Source organism: Echeneis naucrates, chromosome 1 (genome assembly GCF_900963305.1).
Source record: "Echeneis naucrates chromosome 1, fEcheNa1.1, whole genome shotgun sequence".
NCBI classification, from domain to species: Eukaryota; Metazoa; Chordata; class Actinopteri; order Carangiformes; family Echeneidae; genus Echeneis; species Echeneis naucrates.
In genome coordinates, this window is record NC_042511.1 from 12775173 (window position 1) to 12788666 (window position 13494).

The 13494-nt window shown below is 40.6% G+C and overlaps 1 protein-coding gene across 1 annotated transcript in view; it reads left to right on the forward strand.

Annotated features, from left to right (window-relative positions):
• cplx2a (complexin 2a) overlaps positions 1 to 12882 on the forward strand; it is a 37887-nt gene extending 25005 nt beyond the window's left edge. The window contains exons 4-5 of the mRNA XM_029499081.1: positions 7981 to 8159; positions 11167 to 12882. Of these exons, the coding sequence (XP_029354941.1) occupies positions 7981 to 8159; positions 11167 to 11358 (371 nt within the window). The 3' untranslated portion in view covers positions 11359 to 12882. The remainder of the gene's footprint in view (positions 1 to 7980; positions 8160 to 11166) is intronic.
• Positions 12883 to 13494: the final 612 nt, after the last annotated feature.

Below are 13494 nucleotides of genomic sequence, written 5' to 3' on the forward strand. Positions count from 1 at the left end.
AAATTCCTTCTTGAGATAATGAACGTTTTCCTCTCATTATTCCTTCAGTTTCAGCACAAAATCAACTTTTTCACATTGCTCTCCTCTCAAGCCCTCTTGCTTTTGGGTTAGTTTCTGCCCCCATGCCTGCACACACAGCTCTTGCTGATGATATTGCCCAGAGCACCCTCTATTAGCAAATGTTAACATGCTAAAATGTGAAATCAGCATGTTAGTATTGCCACTGCGAGCATGTTAATACGCTGCCATTAGCATTTAGCTCAAAGCACAGTCACAGAGTACATACACGCATCTCTGCAAAGGTCTAGACTCTAGACCACTGACACTGTACACACTATAGATACAGACCATGTTTGTCAGTACATAAATGTTGTATTACTGTGTCTGTTTTTTGGATTACTCTTCTACCACTTGTGTTTACTCAAATGAAATAATTTTTTTCAATGTGCAAAGATCAGTAACTTCTTAAAAGATTAAAAACAGAATAAATTCAGATGGAAAATAAATAGATCAGATTATATGACATGTTGTGACCTTGCTCTTTTCTATACAGTGATTTTGTTGGTTTTATTTGAATTTGGATTTGCCTCTCTGTCGCTGTTTTGCTGAGTGATGAGTGTCTGGATGAGAGTGAACCAGAGGACACTGCCAGCTCATTAAATACTTCTCCAGTGCTACTCCGGATCTTGATACTTGATCGAAAACAGCTGCAATGATTCAGCATCAAATCTAGGCCCTTATGTCTACTGTTACTGTAGAAGTCTGACATCCAATGTTGCAGGTGAAAGAAAAGATGGAGAAAAACCCAAATTTCTTCTATATATTATTTTGGTGTAATTACAATAATAGTCCATAATTTCAAATGAATTTGTCATATATTGATTCCAAGGTCAACAATAAAATATTAAAGTCAAAATCATGTAATTTCATACATCATGTTTCAACTATGATGTGTGAAATCTCAAGCTGTGTATTCAGGGGGCAGCACAGCAGAGTGGTTAGCGCTGTTGCCTTTCAACAAGAAGGTTGCATGTTGAGGTTAACTGGTGACTCTAAATTGTCCGTTGTTTCTGAGTGTGAGTGTGGGTGTGCGTGTGAATGGTTGTTGGTCTCTGTCTGTCTCTGTGTGTTGACACTGTGACCTGGAAATGGATGAGCAGTAGAAGATGAATGAATGTTTTTGTAGGTTTAAGCTGTTAAATCTTAAATCTGTTTTGTCCAATATGCAGCTCCAGTAAGTAAGAATGTTTCATCACAGAAGTAACCTCCTGGAGTTTTCATATAGTGATGATGGTCTAATCCATACCAGTGTCAAATTGATAAATGTTTTTGGTGTGCTACTTTGATATCACTACTTTCCAGTTAAAGGTTAAATCACTGGAAACACAACATTGGTCATCACATGTAATTTGCAAACATAATCATTCTTTACTATTGCTAATATTTTATCATGTTAAGATTTCCAATTCCAGTTTTAATAACATGCTGTAAGCAATCCCTCACTAGTTGGCTATCCTATCCAACAGAATATAATGCTGTGATTAGGAATTATTACTGAAGAAAGTCAACTTGTAGGTGAAGAAGTTTTGAAATTAGAATATGCTGGACCTTTGGAGACATGAAACAAGCCCTGCAACAGCTTTTCCTCCAAACTTAAGCTCAGTCTAAGAAGACAGACAAACCTTGACTGCATTAGCGGAAACGCCAGCAGTGCAGCCTATTCAATCCTTTCACGTCTGTCTCATGTTTCATTAGCAATTGTATTGTTTGCCAGAGTGGGAAACCAATGTGCCACAGGAATTAAGAATTTGTTCTCTAACGTCAATAAAACATGAATTTGACTTATGAATAATTTAGTTGATATTTAGTGCTCTAAGTAGCTCAAGTTATTAAGTCATGTTTAGTTTTGGACTATCAGTACTGTCTAATGTCTCAGGATAAAATGTGTTCTGTTCCATTGTTTACCTTTTTTTGAGCAAAAATTTACTTGTGGTTATAATAATAATAATCATTATTATTAATATTATATAAAGCACATTTGACCTGAATGAAGAAGGGAGAGCATCTTATTTTGGAAGGCTAAATGAAGGTGCAGACATGAATAGGATTACTGAGTCATCCTTTCTCTAGGCTGACACTAGAAGTGGTAAAATGCATGTGCTGTCTGAATAAGACACTAAGAACAGTGTTCTGGGCTGACGATGCTTAAAATAACTTTTGACAGTGAATGGCCATGTCCTGACTAAAGCTTACTGACAGATTCAAAGGAAAAAACAAAACTTATTGAATTTTTAATCCTTTCTGAAACAGCGACAATTGAAATTGCCAGTACAAACCCAATGTCTTGTTTATATTGCAAAGCAACACAATTATGCTTCTAAAAGGCATTATTAAAGTTTGTTATCGCTCCAACGAAAAAAGACATTAAAGAACCGTGAACAAGCCTTCATGACAGTGACATCAGCCTCTAAGTCACTTTGAGTTGAGCCAATCTAATTTGTTCTGCATGCTGAACAAATCAATAGGGCCAAAAACGTAAAATCTGTAACACAAAACTGTTTTCCCAAGTTTGAGAAACATAAGCAGACTTCTGTTTAAGGACATTAAAAACACCATCACCAAACGAATATGACACATTTCATAAAATGCAGCAAAACGAGTAAAGCCTTTGTTGTGCCAATTGTCCATCATTTTAGCAAAGGTACACTAACAGTAATCTTGGTTGCGACCATTACAAGATACACAATCTTTAGTTTTAACATTAATGTTCTATTTCAGGTGAAATAAACAGAACACACCTCGAAATCTTCTTACCTCACCTGGATAGTCCTTCAGATACAGATTACCCCATTTAGCAGCACTCTAATATGCCTGGTTGAGGCCGTCAGATCTTTATTGCTTGATTGGCCAACAAGGTTATCGTCGGAAAACAAACACCCACACACACAATGCCAATGGACTTGACTTGACTTGACACAATACATTTCTTGGTCCATTTCCTTGAAACCCCTACCCTACCCCAAGTCATGTCTCAAACATTGTGCCCATCTCATTGTTCCCCACAAAAGGGTCAGACCCCACAAGCATAGAAACACACACACACACTCTCTCCATCTTGTGTGTTACTCCAGCAAATCAAATTCAGTTTATCAAACTGACCTTGAGCTTCAAAGCAAGGTGTGTGTCTGCACTTATCTGACAGTGCGCCCATATTCGATGAAAAAGGCACTTAACCATCTAAGTCATGATGCTAAGAAAGACTGGCACGGAAAAGGTAAAGTAGGCAGAGTACAGCAGAACTATAATCTGTATTTAACCATTTTTATGAATAATTAAAAAAAAAAGAAATCCACAGATGTGTTCTATATTCCCTGAAAGTGAAAAAGTGTGATCTTTTTGTTATCTGCTGCAGTTAAAAGACACTCGTCTTGAGCGATTTGCTTCATTTTTTCTGAATTGAAGTAATCAATGCAATTCTGTGAGACGGCTTTGCTGGTATCTTTTTCATAAACATTTTCCAATCCAAAAAAAATAAAAAAATGTATTTACACAACCTGTATTTGGGGCAATTTTCATTTTGTTTTTGTTAACTCAAGCCCCAGTTTTGAGGAAAGCTTTCTCTGATGCCTTATGCAATGCCTCGGGGGAAAATTTTAAGGTGATTCAAAGCAGAACTGCCACCAATTAGAGAATAAAGAAGTGGATCAACAGTGAGCACTTCCTGCTCCTTCTCGATTAGTTTCTCCTTAGCCTCATTTTTCTGTACCCATTTTTCTTCTGTAAAGTAAGCTGTGCTCAGACAATGGCTCTTTTGTCTTGAAGGCCAAACCTATATCTTTCTCATCCATCCAATTTCCCACCACACTTTGAATTTAGAGAAGGATTTGCCTGAGAACCTTGAGTGGGAAAAAAAAGTGGATAAGTACTATTTATCTGATGCTGTCAAAAGTTCAAGCTCTGGGAGAGTTAGCCTGGGGTAGCCTTCTTTCCTGCTTTGCCAGAAGACATTGGATTTAACAAAGATTCAGAACGTCCAGAAGGAAAAGGATTACGTAGAAAACACACAGAACAAAACCAAACTAACAAACGTTAGTATCGTATCGCGTTTTATCATGATGTCTCGGCAACAACTTGGGCACAGAGGTCCACTTGGACTCGAGGACAAATGGATGAGATTCTGGAACACTATTTAATTATTATTCAAGACTACATAGCTATTCTAAGTCCATTTACCATGAATTGTTTTTTTTTTTTTCAGAGAAAGACAAAGTTTATACTCCACTATGTGAAACAGGGATGCAATTTAGATTTTTTTGTGTGTGGGATAAACGATCTTAATGAAATCCCTGTAGGCTCAGGAATAACATTGCGTTGGCATTTTAGTTTGTAAGTCTAATTCAACAGAGATCGCTATAAACTGGATTGCTTAATGGAGGAGCCTTCCTCTCCGTACTGATGTTGACACATACATTATAATGTTGTTCTGCAAAGCCTAACAATGCAAGCTAAAGGCCAACCTGTCAGCGTTCCATCACAGACTTTAGCTTGTTTGTCCATTGAACAAATTTGCCGGGCTGAAGTGTAAAGACACGTTAATGAAAAACAGTGAAAGCACAGGTCAGTGCAGCTCATGTGATCGCTGAGATCTTAATGGAATTATTCTGCTGTATCTCTAACAAATGGCTCACAAAGTAGGAGCCGGTGTCATAGCTCAATATAACTCAAGGCTTGGTCTCCCAGGATCCTCCTTTTTACATTTGAACAAAGACAATCTCAGTGCACTAATAAGATTTTGAGAAACCAGACCAACTTTGTCTCGGTTTGGCTCAGTGTTGTTGAAGAGGTACTGGAGGGCGTTTTCCTTTTTCCTAGGCCATGCATGCTAAGGGAATCATTTCACAATGAGTTTTAGCTGGATGTGAGTAATTGCTCCATTTACATGAGTCAATAGCAGTGTTTGCATGGCCTTTATTAACGGGCATAATTCAGGTACTGGGTTGTATGATGATCCCACATCCTGCTTGTCAGATAATCTGTCTGCTGAGGATACCAGTGCATGTAAACATGAAGCTGAATTTGGCTTCTCATAGAAGGTCTTTGCTCTGTAAATCACAAGTAAACACATGAAGAATAAAACTATTTATTGAACACTGAGTCCAGCTATAATTCGCGCTTAAGTGCTGGCTATGACAGGAAACGAACTTGTATGCAACCCGTTTCATAGCAACACAGTGAAAATACACATTTCAGTACAACGTCGTAATGTGGTAAAATTGCATGTAAAGACTGCAGAGAAACACTTAAAGTGGGTATGAGCCACTATCTAGTGGTGATGTACTGTAAATGTTAGCATTAATGCTAAATGCCACTGGATATTTTGGATACACGTATTTTTTTATCAGTAAATACAGGGACATGAATGTATATTTGAGCATGTACATAACCATATGATACTTGTCTGCCTGAAATACACCACTCAGATGTTTATATCCTCATGTGTATATAGGAACAGGGGTTGTATATGCTTCAGTTCGCACGCTCTCTCTTTTTCAGTCACGCATACACACACACTAATAAGGAGCAAAGATATTGTATCATGGTTAGACAGATATTGCTCTGTCAGCCTCTCTGTACTTGTTATCAAATCTGATACAGTCCTATTTCAGTTTACTCTGGTTTTGTTCACTATTTTCTTCTCATCTGGCTCTGTCTTTCTCAGTTAGATCTAAGTGTTGCTGTTTTTTTTTTTTCTTTTCTTAAATTTTGGTACAGGGGAATAATTTTAACCCCTTTGCTTTGATATAATTTTTTTCCAGAGAGCCCTCCTGTTTGTTTTTAAAGGTGGCCATCTTGTCTCTTCATCACTTGGGTGTACAGTTTTAGCCTGACGTTTCAAGCAATACAATTATTTGTGCCTTCACTGGTATTGATCTGGAAAGATCAATACTGCTCTTACGTCTGTATGAAATAATAGCCAGCAGAAAGTTGTCTGAGATACCAAACTCTACCAATGAGCCCAAGCAAGAGTCTGACATGATGCAAAAAGACTGCAGCATGTTCTTTTCACACTTAAGATTTCATATTGATTAAATTTTATGCTAATCTGGCATTTTTGCATATGAGTCAGGCTGCAGGTTCCCACTTTTATGGCCAAAGAAAAACAATTTCTTATCTAACTTTTAGCAAGACAGACAATAAATATGGTTCCCCAAATTTATAGATATATATAACATTTCTCATGTAGGCCAAACAAGTGCTTTTTTTTCTGCTTTACCTTCAGGTGGTGTCCAATAGAACTAACGCATAGAAGACAGTATAGTATAAAAAAATATAAAAATGTAGAACTATAAGTGGCCAAAAGAGCTCTCCACCCTCCTTTGGACTGCAGTTGCCAGATGTTTTTGTTTCCTTGTTCCCCTTCATTGCTCTTACACTCATCCCTTCCCTCCCAATCTTTTCTTCTCCTCCATCTCTCTCATCTTTTATCCCTCCCCATTTTGCTGCAGTTCACTTTTATTATGCTGATGAGTCAAAATACCAAAGATACCGGGGGCAGCTGCAGACTAAGGGAGTACTCTGTCTTTGTCTCTGTTGCTTTCCTTCTCTCCTTAGATGCCCCTTTGCTGCCTCTAAATACTTCCCTCCTCCTCCCATCTTCTCTTTCCCATCCCTCTCTTTCTTCATCACGCTTTCCTTCACACCTAATTTCTTCTCTTCCCCCCTTCTTCCCCCTTCCCTTCACTTTGTCACTTTCCTCTCACCGTTCTCTCCTCTTCGTCTTTTAGCTGTCACACTCTCCTCCTTTTCTCTCTCTGGTCCCACAAAAAATGCTGGGTAATCCTACTAACTGGAACAGCTCAGCTAATTGGACTCAATCGTTTCTGACAGATTCTCTTCCTCTCCTCATGCTTGCCTTGTTTTCCTAAATATGTCTTGTTTTCTTTTTTTTGCTGATTACTGACTCCCTATCTTCCCTACCCTTCTTTTTCCATTTTTCTTTGCTGCCCCCTCACTACTGTTCTGCTCCAGTCTTTGCCCAATTCATCCAGACCACTGGCTTTTGTTCTTCATCTGTCTTCCTCCCTCTTCTCTTGATGCGTAGTGACAGGTTTTACACTCTCCCCTTCCTCTTTTTGCAGCACTCAGCATTTCTCTACCTTGGCATCATGATGCACGATTTTATGGGATGTATCATTCCTATAGGAACAGTAAGCAGAACACACAAAGGGGTATTACATATAAACAACAAATTCATGCTGCAGCCTTCCTGTCATCTGTCATCAGCCTTTATCCCGTCTTCTTGTAACAAACAGACCACACATAAAGCTTCTGTCTATCTGCTTTTCTGCCCAGGTGTGTCTCAGTGTAAGCAACGTTTGGTGGGTTTTGTGGTATTTTTATTCAATTATTTTGGAACAGAAACAGGCTACTTATCTCTCTTCTTCCATAAGCTGGCACTTTACCTATATGTGTAATAATATAACAATCAGCAAACGAATGTTAAACGTCCTGCAAAAGCCTCTGAAACGACTAAGTACAAACAATAAAACACTACAAAACAAAGTTGTTCTTTTATATTACATAGAGCAGGTAGAAAAGTTGAATAAATACCATGAGAGAATATATAAACATACAGGACTGATACTTCCGTCAAAGTAAACTTGTGTATGGACTATGAAATCAGAAAGCTGAGTGCTTTGAGCTGCGTGATAAAAAGCGTGTCTCTGATGGTTTAAATGGTATTTCACAGGCTCTTCCACCCTGGCAGGACAACAGTCCTGTGAAGAATAACAGAACTTAGTGAAGTATAGAGACAATAGAGTAAACTGGCACAAAATGACAGATTTTAGCCTGAACTTTGTGTTCTGGCTATTTGTTTTGTTGTTTTTTTTTTCTCATAGTTTTACAGACTCGTCTGATGGTTTAACATCTCATTACTCCTCAAGCTGTTGTTATGTCTTATGTCTCATTTTCCCTCAGGAGGGCCTCCTGATGTGGGCAAGATGTTGGGAGGGGAGGAGAAAGAGGAGGACCCCGATGCAGCAAAGAAGGAGGAGGAGCGACAGGAGGCACTGAGGCAGCAGGAGGAGGAGAGGAAGGACAAATATGCCAAGATGGAGGCTGAGAGGGAGAGGATGAGGCAAGGCATCAGAGATAAGGTAGACTAAGGCAAAGACAGACAGAAGGCTTTTGACTACCTTACCATAAGAAGCACATTTAATAATACACAATTAATGAAAAGATACTTACTGTTACTTCCATGCATCCATCCATCTCCATTCACTTATCCGGGGTCGGGTTGGGGGGGTAGCAGCTTCAACAGGGAGCCCCAGACTTCCCTTTTCCCAGCCACATCCACCAGCTCTGACTGAGGGATCCCGAGGCGTTCCCAGGCCAGAGTGGAGATATAATCTCTCCACCTGGTCCTCGGTCTGCCCCGAGGCCTCCTCCCAGCTGAATGTGCCTGGAACACCTCCCAAAGGAGGCGCCCATGAGGCATCCTTGTTAGATGCCCGAACCACCTCAACTGGCTCCTCTCAATGCAAAGGAGCAGCTGCTACTACTCTGAGCTCCTCACCCTGTCTCTAAGCCACCGGTCTGAGGAAGCTCATTTCGACTGCTTGTACTCGTGACCACATTCTTTTGGTCATGATCCAGTTCTCATGACCACAGGTGTGGGTAGGAACGAAGATTGACCTAAAGATCGAGATTTTCGCTTTTGGGCTCACCACTCTCTTCATTACAGTGCTTGGATTCTCTGGCCAGTCTCACACTCCAAGGTCCCCCCACTTGTGAACAAGACGAGGTACTTGAAATCCTTCACTTTGGGTAGGGACTCATTCCCAACTAAGTATGACTGTATGACTGAGTATGCCAATCCGTCAGTTTCCTGCGGAGAACCATGGCATCTGATTTTGAGGTGCTGATCCTCATTACAGCCACTTCATGCTCGGCTGCAAACCTGTCCTGATGGTGCTGACAGCACCACATTGTCCGCAAAAAGCAGTACTCCTGGACTGCTACCTCTCTCCTCCATGACTACGCCTAGAAATCCTAACCTTGAAGATCACGAACAAGATCAGCGGCATGGTGCACAGTTCCAGAGCCTCAGTTGTGCGTTGAGGCAAGCCCCACCAGATCCAACTGGTAGCGCTCCATCTCCCGCACCAGCTCCGGCTCCTTCCACCACAGAGAGGTGACGCTCCATGTCCTGAGGGCCAGCCTATGCTACCAGGGTCCGGACGTCGAGACCCCCCATCACCTGCGAGTGCACCTAACTCCACCAGTCTTCTCTGTGGTGGGGTGGGCCTACAGGGTGGAGGAGCAGTTGCCACGCAACTCTTTCTTGGCACCCTAACCCAGGCACTTGCACAAGGGCTCCCCATCTGGGCCTGACTCCAGGTGGACCATTCTTTGTGTGGCCCCTTGCCTGAGACCAATTTACCATGGGCAGCACTACCAGGAGCATAAAGCTCCAGACAACATAGGTCCCAGGTTCACAGGGACCTCTCCACCACAAAAAGGTCATGGTCCCCAGAGAGGTCTTACTGTTATGACTGTTATATTTCAAAAAGTTTATCAGATCCACGTTTGAGGATTTTGGATGCAGTCATGATCCCGTGTTAGTGGATCTTCTAATGGCTTTACATCTTGGCTGCATGACAGCAACACAATTTTTCCCTGACTTGTATTTTAAATAGGCTGTTATCGCACTGTGATTGTTTGCTTTAATGTTATTTTTATCTTTTTGTGAAGTTTTAAAATAGATCAGTGGATGATCAGGAAGTAGCTGAACAGAACTGAGAGATGGAGCAAGCGATAGATGAACAGAAAGGAGGAGCCATTCTTAACAGAATGGTCACAGAGATGGTCGGTTTAGAAATGAAAACTGCAAGTCCCAATGATCTGAAAACGATTCTGTGCTTGACTCTACACTAATGTTTGAAATGCTATGTGCAGTATGTGTTATGAAGGTGACTTTGTACCAGTATCATGAGTATCTTGTTCTATAAAGATGACAGGATGTGACGCTTCTGCTGAGGTAATGGCTGGTAAGGGTGAAGTGTAGGACTGTTCACTGAAGGACAAGCAGTCTGTGGGTCAGGTGGTTCCAAGGACAACACTGTGAATCAATGAGATGAAAAGCAGCACTCCTCCCTTGGCTCCTACCATCCTCTGTTCTTCTTAAGTCCTCCCAGAAGAGAACAAAGAGCAAAGAACAGCTCCCAAAGTGCTTGTTACTGAAAGGTCTCTGTCAGCTGCTTCCGCCACTTTATCCCATCGCAGCAGATAACTGCAGGAAATGCCCATATTATGAAGCCTGCACATGTTCAAGCCACAGTATGACAGATGATCGAGCAAAGAGGGAATCACATTCATAAACGTGGCCCGCCCTGGTTCGGGGAAATATACTGAAATGTTTCTGCTACAGTTCACCTTTCTTCAGTGCAGTTTTGTTGGGGGGAAAAAAAAGGATCCAGTGATGATGTGTCCAACAAACACATACCGCAACTTTATGCACTGTCATAGTGTGACCTCTGTAAAACAACATCTACATCATCTGCAGTGTTAATGGCATCCATTTCCAAATACCGCACTGCTGACAGGACACAGACAGGAAAAAGAGAGAGGCAAAGACGATGTAAAGGGTTTGCAGCTGCTGCAAATAAACCTGATAAATGGAAAATTCTCTGATGGATGGTTGACATTCAGTGTTAATTATTATAGATGATGAGTGTATGTGCAATATAATGCACTCATGTTATGCCAGTTATTGTTCCTGCTATCGTTATTGGTTCACAACAATACACAATAATGGAATAAATGTATTTATATCTCATCTGGTTAAAGGTTTACAATGATCTAATGATTGCGTAAGGAAAAAGTGATTTCCGCAAGTGTCTTGTGATGATTCTGAAAGTTGCAGTACCAACATAGTCCAACTCCATTGCTGGGGCTTTAGTCAGTCGGGGCATTTGGGGGACACTGTGAAGTTAACAAGCATTTCCACGCAACAGACAACAGTTGGTGTTGTCCATCCAAGTGCCCCTTCCCCTCAAAATGCCCATTTTATGCATCATAATGATTCAAATAAGATGGCTGTGGTGTCGAGATTTTTCACTGCCGTAACTTTATCATGTTTCTAATTCTGGCTTTGACCACCAGTATGGCTTGAAAAAGCGCGAGGAGGCCGAGGCCGAGGCAGCAGCCGCTGCAGAGGAGCCTGCCGCCGGCAGCTTGACCCGACCCAAGAAGGCCGTGCCGGCCGGCTGCGGTGATGACGAGGAAGAGGAGAGCATCATGGACACAGTGATGAAATACCTGCCAGGTCCACTGCAAGACATGCTGAAGAAGTAGATTAGCCAGCTAGCTAATGCTAACATTATCCAGTTTAGTTCATGGGCTGCATTCACAGGGCTGGCTTATGTCAGGGGTTTTTTTTCCCATCCACAGGTGAAGTGATGAAAACTAAGTTAAAACACAAACGTGGTCTTTGGGCGTTGGGAAAAATCACAGTTTTAATGGTGGGGAGATGAATCAGATGTGAACCAGCAGTGTGAATTTCTGCCATTAGACTAAGCTAGGGTGACCCATGGGCCAGGTGAGCGTTGACCTGACTGATGTTATCATTAGCTATGTGACACTAATGAAGCTGACAGCAAGCAGAGGGGCTAAAGACACAATGTTTGATAGTTTAGCCTTCTAGTCTGTCAAGTTTTAAACTCCCTTTTCTCTCCTCTGCCATTGCTGCGGAGCTCTCTTGCAGCACTGATAAAATAATCTCCTTGTCCACTACGCTGTTCACTCAATTTGTACATAAATAAATGAATAAATGAGAAGGTGGGAAAACAATCATAAAATACTATATGAAATTATTATACTAACTGTGTGTCTGTCTCTAAAATAAAAAAAGTGATAACTTGATAAGCCATATTTTAAAACGGAAATTTAAAGACAATTGTTGTGTGCTGCCAAAGCTACTGTTTTGTGTTCGACCATGTCTGAAATTTATGTAAAACCTTTTGCACACAATGTGACACATTCTCTGTAAAACCTGTCTATCCAGCCCACACTTCTGCAGTGCTCAGTATCAAAGTGCGATAACATTCATGTAGTGTAGTGTTTAAAAATGTTCCTATGCCCCCCTGTTCAGTGCGTCTCCTTCTCACGTCTTGCATGCCATTTGTCTAGACAAGTTTGTTGTGTGAATATGTACCAACTCACCCCTCCCCCACCCCCACCTACACCCCAATCCCCTACTTGAACCTTTTATCCTCTTCTTTATCATGCAAAAAATATTAAGGCAATAACTCCTAAGTTTGAGTGTGTTTTCACAACCATGTCAATATAATTATATAATAGCAGTAATAAAAAAAATGATATGTATGCATTCAGGAAATTTTATTTACAGGTTTGCAGGGTTTTTCTTTCTTTTTTTTGTCATTTCTTTGTTTGGATGAAGAATGACCTTATAGCCGAAACCTTAACTTTTCAGCCATAAAACAAAAACTTACAGTATATATACTCATATTATCAGGATCTACTACTAGGGAGAGAACTCTGAAAGAAATTGTATGAATAGATAAAAATACGTGTTAATGATATTCAAACTATACAAAGCAACATTAACTATTAACGTGGACATGCAAGTCTGGATTTCAGCTCATGTGAAGATTTCTGACAAAGACAGAACAAGATCACTTATCCACCGATACACACAAACAGACACACACTAATGTGAATACCGTAGTTTGGCTACTGATTCAGTGCACAACAGTCTTTTAAAAGATGACATGACGAGATGCTTGATTCAGTTCTAGTTACTGTTGTTTTAGAAGTGACAGCGAGTCGTTGAATGCTACGAGCAATAAAGGATTATCATGTATATTTCTGCCTGAGATTCAATAAAAACTTAAAACCTTGGTCACAGATATCAAATGTGTTGTCTTCTTTTCTTACTGATGTGGGGGCCATGAACAGGTTGACGCTTGTATGTACAGACTCCTGATACTGTGTAGTTGAGCAGAGCCAACATTAATGATAAGACCTGTGTAATAAACAGCAGTACAGCAGCCTGCTGTGTAAAGGCGTATTGACATTCTGAATAAATCACTCTTAAACTATTCACAAATCTTAAGCATTAGTGATTTAGTAGTTGCATTGTGTGATTACTTTAAGTTAAATCAGCAGAGTGAATCCAATCCAAAAAGTCTAATGTTTTACATTTAATAGCTCCTCTTCACTATAAACCACCCACCAACCTGCTGTAGCCAGCAATTACTGAGCAAAAACTTTGGTGTTTCATACGATGCGTCGTTTTGCACAGCAAAGGAGCTGATACCAGCACTTGTACACGGAAAACATAGATAGGGGATCATCACACTAAAAGTAAGAGAAAATAAAAAAAGATGTAATACAGTGCTATGCGGTTACAAGAGACTGCTGAACAGATGCAGTGTGTCTCTTCCATTTAGCCACTGAGAGTCACTGTTG